This window comes from Juglans regia, chromosome 13 (genome assembly GCF_001411555.2).
Source record: "Juglans regia cultivar Chandler chromosome 13, Walnut 2.0, whole genome shotgun sequence".
NCBI lineage: Eukaryota > Viridiplantae > Streptophyta > Magnoliopsida > Fagales > Juglandaceae > Juglans > Juglans regia.
The window spans coordinates 35,040,823-35,050,574 of NC_049913.1; the positions used below are offsets into that span (position 1 = coordinate 35,040,823).

At 32.4% G+C, this 9,752-nt stretch overlaps 1 protein-coding gene across 1 annotated transcript; it reads right to left on the reverse strand.

Moving 5' to 3' along the window:
- Positions 1-7,072: 7,072 nt before the first annotated feature.
- LOC108988300 (low affinity inorganic phosphate transporter 1-like) lies at positions 7,073-8,788 on the reverse strand. The gene has a single exon (XM_018961529.2). It carries the CDS (start codon positions 8,760-8,762, stop codon positions 7,149-7,151), a length of 1,614 nt encoding a protein of 537 aa, XP_018817074.2. The 5' UTR covers positions 8,763-8,788; the 3' UTR covers positions 7,073-7,148.
- Positions 8,789-9,752: the final 964 nt, after the last annotated feature.

Sequence of the window (9,752 nt, forward strand, 5' to 3'; positions counted from 1 at the left end):
AACTTCTATAATGTATAATCTATTTCTTGATTTTGAATATTAATATTAATATATTTTATTTTATTGTGCAAATTAATGGTGCTCATCTGTTATATAAAAGTGAATCTCATTTGCTAAACCAAGTTTTGTTGTTTCAGAGTAATGCTACATACAATTGTAGAATGTGCAAGCGTCATGCAGTCGTTTTGAAAACGAGTGAGGTCTATTATTAAAAAATTAATTTTTTTCATGTGGATCTCGTATTTATTTATTTTTGTTAAAAGTGATTGCGCAGCGCTTACACATTCGCGACTGCAACTATTATTTCTCATTTTTTTATGTTAATATTTATTTTATTCTAGAATATTCATAAGCATCATAGTAAGAATGTTCTAGCCATATTATCAATTGAGAATGAAATATTAGAAGAACTTGAATATAAAAATTTAATTAGCCATTGTGCATCTCAAAAAAGAAGAAGAATAATTTGTAAATAAAAATATACTTTGATACAAGAAAAATGTCAAATTTTAGCTGTCTAAGAGCATCCTTAAGGGATTAGCTAAAAGTTAAATTCATTCAGTATTTTGCTATTAGAAAGCAAAATATGCCCACAATGGATTAGCCACTACAAGAAATAAGGTTTTTTGCGGTGATTTTATGTCTATTGGAAATAAAATCGCCACAATAAGCCTTTAATTGTAGTGATTTTTGTATCTTCATAATTTCTTTTCATCTAGTTTTTGAAGATGGTCTTTTTGTGGCGATGTTAATAGTTTTTGCGACAATGAGAAAGTGCCAGAACAAATTTTTGTCAGCGATTTACTTAGCCCGTCGAAATAGATTGTTTTATTTGGGGCTATTTTTTTTTATTTTTGCAATGCCCAAAATTTGCGGTAAATATGTTTTCCCAATTATTTAATAGTCAAATCGAATGGGCATTTGTGACGTTTGAGTTTATATTTACGACGAAAAAATTCGCCAGGAAAAGTAAAGTATTTGCGGCGATTTTTTCAGATCACTGGTTTAACTTATAATTGAGCAGACAATTACGACGAATATGCAGTGTAGTGAAAATCACCGAGAAAGAGCATTTGCAGCAAATTTAGGGGTTATTTGTGATAATTTTGGACTCCGGAAAATGTCTTGTTTCTTGTAGTGAGTTCAATCCCAATTTTTTGGAATTTAACTACAGTGATTTTATTTTTTTATTTTTTAATTTGAAGGTTACTGTACATACATCAAATACATGTTTTATCAATTATATATCTCTCCCTTATTTTCTATCACATATTTTATCACAATTGATATATTAATTTGAGTTAGTGATATATTAATTTAATTAGAATATAATTATTAATTAATATATAATAGGTAGAATAGTAAAAAATAATAAAATTAAATAAATTAATAATTAAAAAAATAAATATTTTTTAAATTATTAGTTACTCATTACTATATAATGAATAAATATATAATCCAATATGGAGATTTGATGTAAATAACCAAAACTAAATTCATCTTACATTATTTTATGATTATATAATGAAAAAATAGCTATTCCAATGTAGAGATTTATGTAAATTGAATAGCTAAAAGTCAAATTTCTCTTACATTCATAAAAAAATGTCTTTTAATTTTGGTTAATCCATTGAGGATGCTGAGCATTAGAATTGAATTGACCATCCTATTCTTCAAATTTTGACTAATATGTAGCTTTTTCACTTTTAGCTAATCATTTAAAATTTGAAGTCTACATTGGATAAGTCATCACACTCTCTATAATAATAAAATATTATTATTTTTTTAATTACTTGTTTATTTTATTTTCATAATTTTCAATAATCTCGGACAATCATATTCATTTTCATTTTTACAATACAATAATCTATAATATAATAATCTCATATGTATATAGATGGTAAAATCTCATATGTTAATAAAAATCTTATATCTATAATATAATAATATCAAAAAATACTTTTAGGCTTGCTATAGTTTCTTTTCATATTTGAAAAAAAAAATGAATTTATTGTAACTTATATTTTAGATGAAAATAATTTAATTAATTCAATATAAAATAAATATAGATGATATTTAATAAATTTAAAAATAAAAATACATTTTACTAATCCAATAACAATATTCCACAAAAGCTATTCAGCCGGCCCTGGCTGTATCCCACGCCTTCTTTGTGAATTGTTTGTCACCTCACTCTTACCCACGCCAATGGAAAATGATAAAGTGACAAGTCAATTTCTTACCTATGGCCCACCACTTGGAGACTTGGGCATTACCTTCAAACGAAGTAATTGAAAAGGTCAGAAGACTTTCATTACACCCCAAAAAAACGATCCGGCTTGCCTCCTGTTGGAAAAATAACAAGACATCTCCTGTTATGAAATCTAATGGTCACTCTCTTATATATGTGTCTAACACATTTCATCAACTATAATTTTTTCCACACAAAATAAAAAATAAAATCATTTATTGACCTATTAATTTTGTAAGTAATTAAAAAAACCGTCTATTTATCCAATAAACCGTCTATTTATATATTTTATTTTAAAATTTATAATAAATAATATATTTATAAATAATATATCCTTAATTTTTCCTCTTTTGATCTTTTCCTCCATTGTGGCAAGCTGTGGCACTCATTTTGATCAAACCAAACCACATGATCAATTCTTTGTCTCAAAGTCCAACCATGTAAATAATAAAGTCCCACCTTAATTTGTAGAGCCACATGTTGTTTTATTCTTTTGTTTATTTTTGTTAGAAGTTTACTAAAAATAAATTTAAAAGAGACCAACAAGAATGTCTTGCAATTGTTATGTTATTTACGTATTTATATATAAATATATATTATCTATTATAAATATTAAAAAAAAAACATATAAATATCTTTTTCTCATTTTCTTATTGTTTCATTTCAATTCCTTTGTACTAACAAGTGAACCAAAATGAAAGGACAAATCATTTTCCTTTTTTTTTCCCCTTGTTTTTTTGACATTTTTAGTCCTATATATAGAGTATATATATATAGACTACTACAAATGATGCCATAATATCTGTTCATTAAACATAATCCTAATAGAAAAAAAATGAAACAAATATTAACCCAAGAATAGATTTAATTTTTAAACAAATTTTATTTTGGACATTATTATAGCAATGTGAGGGTTACAAGCTTTCCATTTAAAAAAGTATAACATGATCATACTTTAAACAAAACCAACATCCTTGGGTGCTACGAACATGCTTAACTTTTTCTTATGTACCTTTTTGGAGGGATGGTATATATTATATTGTTGTCTGCATCTGCAGGCCCCCACGTTTGAGAATCAAGTTGAACTTAGTAGAGTGATTTTTCTCATGTATATATATAAAATTATAAATCATCATATAAGTATTTTTCCAAGAAGCTTATATTCAAAAATATAAATGAATCATTTAATAGCTAAAATGTCTCGTTCAGATATCTTAACAAAACTCTATTATTTGCAAGCCATAGTGCGCTGGCGCCGTTGAGGCCACAATGTCTTGGTGATAGACATTAGGACACATCGATATAATATTTAAAAAAAGAGTAATACGAGATATAAGTTTAGAAAGTTTATAAATCTTTTATAGTTTATTTAAAAGAGATGATATCCACTGTAAAAAATTGAATTTTTTAGATAGTATGTATAAGTCTAGCTTATACGCTTTACATCTGCACAAATTATTTTCCTTAATTTGAAAAATAGAGAGGGCAATAGATCAATGAAATAAGGGCAAAATCAACCTCCCATGCACTTTTGACCGCAAAACACCAGCAATATGCGTGGCAAAAAAATGGGAAATGTTGGACAGTACAACATTTCCAATTTTGATAGATCTATATATAATATATCTCATTCAAGCTCACTATCAGTAACTACGTACTATCTCACTCAACCTCATTGTGGGTATCCACTATTGAGCCACACACAACCTAACTGCATTATAAGAAAACTGTTTATTTATAACGACCAATTAATTCTAGTGAAATGGTTATTTACAATTAAAATTAGTTGCGAATAGTCTTTTGGTTGCAATAAATTGGTTACAATAGCACGTTTTTCTTGTAGTGCTGGCAACTAACATACACCTCCACATCCCAAGAAAGCTTTATTCTTGATCTCAATACGAAATTCATTCAAGATGATTTTGCCTAGCTAGAATGAACCTATCAAATGAGCATCAGCCTCACGAGTCTCTCTCAACTCTCAAATCTTGAGTTATTACTTGATTGGAAAGCAAAAAAGTTGAGCCACTCTGATGAGATTTGGATAGAAGTGAGAGAAAAACATTGCAAAAATGTGTAGGGGAAAGAGCTTTAAACTAAGACCTGAGGCTGAGAGCTTGCAAACGGATGGAAGAACTAGAGGGGAAGGGGGAGAGAACAACCTTGAGAGAGGGAGTATCCAAGCCCTTTTTGTACTTTTTCTTGTTTTGGCTTTTATTCTTTTTAAAACGATTGAATTCTTGTTTTGTTATTGGAGTCCAGTGGGCATGCGAGCCCAGTTGCAGTTGTTATTGGTTGCATGTCTTTTCGTTACATTGTAGTGGCCTGGAGGTCGTTAGATTCCCTTCGGCCAGAACCTATTTTACTGTAGCATCTAATACGGATTTGGGAGGCAAAAATCTCAATACAATTATGATATTTTCTCTCTATCTATCCATCTCTATTTCTGGAAGAACTCACTGATCTCGAAGTGAGCTTATACCCATTTTATGAAGCTTTCCATAATAGTTTAATATTGCTTGCCCAGGGTGTACAGGGGGCAAAGGCACTGAGAGATCCGAGAGGCGGTGACTTACTATAGAGGTGTTGGAGGAAGGAGATGATCATCATGGCAATGGCCAAAATGGGTGAAGCCATGAAGGCGTGTCGCTCTCTCCCCCCGGTGCTTGAAATGGCCTGAAACAAAATCTCCTTCGACTATTTGTCTTATTTTATGATTTTTTGTTTTAAATGTGTGTATGCAGTGGTACTGGTGTGCACCAGGGGCCCATATATAGAACAACTCAATCTTATTAGATATCATTTCTTCATCCGTTTGAAGATCATCTTAATTTGAGTCTTAATTCATCCCTAGCTTGCTCTTGATTTATGAGAAAAACAAGCTGCTTTCGAGACCTTTCCAAACATTGTTAGAGATGCATGTATGGCTTCTTCATCAGAAGGAGAAAACGTACTTGATATATATAAATTTGCTAGTATTATTTTCAACAATGGTAACTATATATAAGGATTGCGGTAGGAGTAGATATTTTTATAGTAGTGCTTCTAATTATAGAGCTTTACTATCATTAAATAAAGATGTTTATCGTTTTGTAAACATTTATTTAAAGCACTTTTAAACTTAGTTACGATAGTATTTTAAAAAGTTATCTACGAGATCATGATCCTTTCATCAATAAACAGTTTCAATTTGGTGTTTTTAAAAAAAAGGACTTTTAACCTTTTTTAAGTTCTTTAAACACTCTTTATAAATAGAAAATACACTAGCCACAAATGGATTACATAAAAATAATCTCACAAACTGATGTGGCATGATGTGCTTTGTCAGATTGTACTTTTATTATAAAATAGATCTAACGGATTACATTAAGAGGATTAAGGTTGTTAAAAACATTTTTTAAGCTTCTAATTAACTCAAACTAAAAGTATTAATTGGCTGAATGTAACCATATATATTGTAGCCAATTAAATCTTTTGTGGGAAAGGAGAAGAAGAAATTAACATCTCCAATCGAGATAATTATTTGAAGTCAATTTCACATATAACATATGATCAACTATATATACATATATAGTGTCGAAAGAGATCAGAAGATATATTGGAGAATGCTCTGATATTTACATCATACAATCACAATTAATATTTGAGAAAAGAATTTTCACAGCTCAACCTATAGCTAATTGTGGTATATATGTTGCATATTATACAGACGTGAAAATTCGGGATCGATCGATTACAATCAATTATCAATGATGCATCTGCACAAATTAATAAATAATGATACACGTACAACTCTTTTTACAATTATTTATACAACCATATTTTCAATTGAGGGTATTACTATAGATCGATATTATTTTTATAAGTTATTTTATAAAAATGCCCCAATATTATTTAAAATATAATTATATAAAGGGTTGAGAATAGAATAATTCAATAAAATTATATTGAGTTTGGTTATCATAACTTGAAAACACTCTTTAGAGGTTTGAGGATCGAGCCATTATATTCTCGATCAATATTTAATAAAAGAAAAAAAAAACATTTCTTCTGATTCGGTAAAAACCAAAACAACATTAATTTCTCAAAGACAAAACAAACACTTATTTTTGTCCCTAACCAAAAAAGGAATTAGATCCAAAAAAACAATATTTTTCAAGTGATTTTATATAGAGTAATATTGAATACATTCTTAGATTGTGTAAAACTATGTGTACTTCCGTTAAAAAAGAATAAAATTTATTATTAAAAAATTAATTTTTTATTTGTGTCTTATATTTATTTATTATTTTTAAATTGAGTGTGCGAATCAGCTAGCATAATCTATAGGACCGCAAATATCATTTTTCATGGTATGATTAAGTTATAAATAAGGAATAACACTCCCTTTTGTCAAGAAGATCTAGGTTCGAAGCACCAATATATATTGGATGCAATGGCGCCATTCAACACGAAAAGAGTGAAGCAATAAATTAGTTCCCGGCCATGTAGTACGCCATTGCTATCAAACTGCATTTTTCTCTCAACAGCATAGTTCCAACTCTTCCTCTAAACTTCGGCAGAGTTTCAACAAATATTTCCACTGCTAAAATATTTATAATTTATTCAAATGAATTTATCATCCAATATTAAACATTCAATAAATTCAGGCATGCTGTTCTTAATTATGATCAGTTGATCAGCATGCTGTTACTAGTACTTAACATATATATTAATTAATCACAGATCAGACATTCCTTAATTAATCCAAGGTAGCTAGAAACAAAATGAACTAATTAAACAAAAATTGAGTCGAAGTTACAGACAGATCATAAACAGAGGCCGAAAATCAAACCAAACAATTGAAGTACTAGAGATAAGCCAAAAAACAAAACTCTACAGTAAGGCAAATTAAATATTAAGCCGTTTCAACCACTTTCCTGTTGGATTGCTCTTGATCATCTCCTTCATCTTCCCTCGACATTTCCTCCAGAGATTTTCCCTTGGACTCCGGCACCAAAAATGTGAAGAAGAACCCGACCACATTGACCACTGCGAGCACAAGGAGAGAATTTCTCATTCCAATTCCGGCTGGGTATCCCGGATCAGCCTTTGACTGGTCATGGTTTTGCGATGCATACAAGAACCCAAAAGATCCCACTATTGCACCTGCTTTCCCTGCAGCTGCTGAAATACCATGGCATGTTGATCGAAGCCTCGCCGGGAAAATCTCCGCCGGCACAATGAATGTAGTGCTATTTGGCCCGAAATTGGCGAAGAAGAAGGTGAGGGCATACATGACAACGAAGCCTATGTGGTTGGATTTTTCTGTCCAGTGGTGGTAAGGAATTGCTAGAGCAAACATGAAAACTGACATGAAGAAAAACCCAATTATCTGAATGGCAAACCTTCCAATATAGTCGATGAGAAGGACCGTTGCCCAGTACCCAGGAACTGTGCCACACAGGGCAATCAGGGTTTGAGCCCTTGCAATCTTGTAGAGCTCCTCAAGGGCGCTCATGGTTTTTGGCTTAGGGATCCAACCAACTGCACTGAAGATGTCTTTCTGGAAAAGATTCTGGCTATAATAAGCAATGTCTACTAAGAACCACGTTGTTGTCGTCCCCAACAAGTGCAGCCCATGCCGAGAGAGAAATTCTGAAGAGAACAACCCGAAAGAGTTTCTTTTCTCAACCACTTGGACCTCCTCTTTGATCACGGCCTCCTTCCCTGATTCAATATCGACTTTCAAAACCTTGGCCATGTCTTCGCGAGCTTTCTGTTGATTCTTGGTAACTAAGGCAGTGTATCGAGGGGTTTCCGGCATTTTCATGCGCCAATAATAAGTCATTGCAGCAGGAACTGCACCGAACATGAGAATGATCCGCCATACATAGTCCGCCTGAGGGACAGTCGATCCAGTTGGATCCTCGGAGTAAGCCCTGGCAGGGAAGAGAACCTGAAAGATGGAGGAGACAACTATAGCCACAGCGCCGCCACCCAGAATGCCAAACCCTTGCATGGCGAAAACTGCAGCAATAAAAGCCCCCCGAGTTTTCTTGTTAGCATACTCGGCCATGATAGTTGCAGACAGTGGGTAATCTCCGCCAATTCCAAACCCAAGCCAGAACCTGAAAAAACACAGAGTCGCAATAACCGAGTTTGGGGTGCTCCCAAAGGAAAGCCCGGAACCGATGGAGCATAAAACCATAAGCATGAGAGTGATGCCATAGACGCGCTTCCGACCCAACCTGTCGCCAAGCCAACCAAAGAAAAGCTGTCCCGTTAGTGTTCCGCAGAAAGCGACTCCATTAACCGCTGCGGCTACGTTAGGCGGCAGACTACCAGGCTTCGACGATCCCTCGACGTGATAATATATGCGACCGAGAAGCTTCGTGACCAGGGAAATAGAGAAAAGATCGTAGGAATCGGTGAAGAACCCCATGCCGGCGATCACCACTGCAGTGAAGTGGTAAAGCTGAGTCTTGGCTTTATCCAGCACGTCCAGGACCTTAAGCTGGTCTGAGGCCATGGTGGAAATCCTTAATTAGATTTCGATCTAGACCCTAAACTTCTTCTTCTTCTTTGTACACTCTCCTATAAAAAGTGAGACCGATGGAGGAGGAGATCTTTGATTTATAGGTAATTTGATTCCGATGCATCAAAAGATCATGATTGAATTTTAAGATTTAAAATAAGATAAAGACAGATATATAAGATGGATTTATTTCATTAGATTTATTTCATTAGAAACCACGTAATGTATATCTTATTTATTATGTTTATCTCTTTTTAAAAATACTTTTAAGCCCCGTTTGAATATTTAAAACATCTGATAGTACTTGTAAATGGTTTTAAAATAGTTTGTGTTAGATGTATTATTGAATTTTAAGAAATGTGAGAGAAAAAGTTAAATAAAAATATTATAAATTAATATCATTTTTGATATTATTTTTGTTTTAAAATTTAAATAATTGTATTATTTTTTGTGTTTTGTTTGGGAGTTTGGTAAATATTTAATTATTAGATGAAAAAACTAAAAATTAAAAATTAAAAATATTCTTTGTTTGAGTGATGTTTAGAAAGAAAATATTTAAAAATACCTAAGAAAATCTAAGAATACTTTATACAAAACCGATTTGGAGCGGTCGGGTTGGTATTGAGCTAATATCAGATACCAATGACATTTTGACACATCACATATTCCATATTAAACCAAAAGAGGTGCATCACACTGGATTATTGATCTGCATGACCACTAAGCCCTAGACCCCTCACATTCGAAAAGTTCTGAATCACCTATTCTTCTGCCGTCGTCGCCTGCCATCTCCATCTCTGTCGCCCTCACATTCTCGTTTGCTGGGTTAATTTGTTTTGTCAGATAACATTTGAAGAGCTTTTAGACGGGGTTCCTTAGAAGGATTTCTAAATGGATTTGGTTCTTATTTGCGTGGTTGATTGCGAGGATCGGGTTCGTTTCGTGGAAGATTACAGAGAGACAGTTGAGAATTTCGAGTTCAGA

Excerpts from the sequence above, each read along its gene's own strand:
- LOC108988300 (XM_018961529.2), bottom strand. The coding sequence starts at position 8,762 with ATGGCCTCAGACCAGCTTAAGGTCCTGGACGTGCTGGATAAAGCCAAG.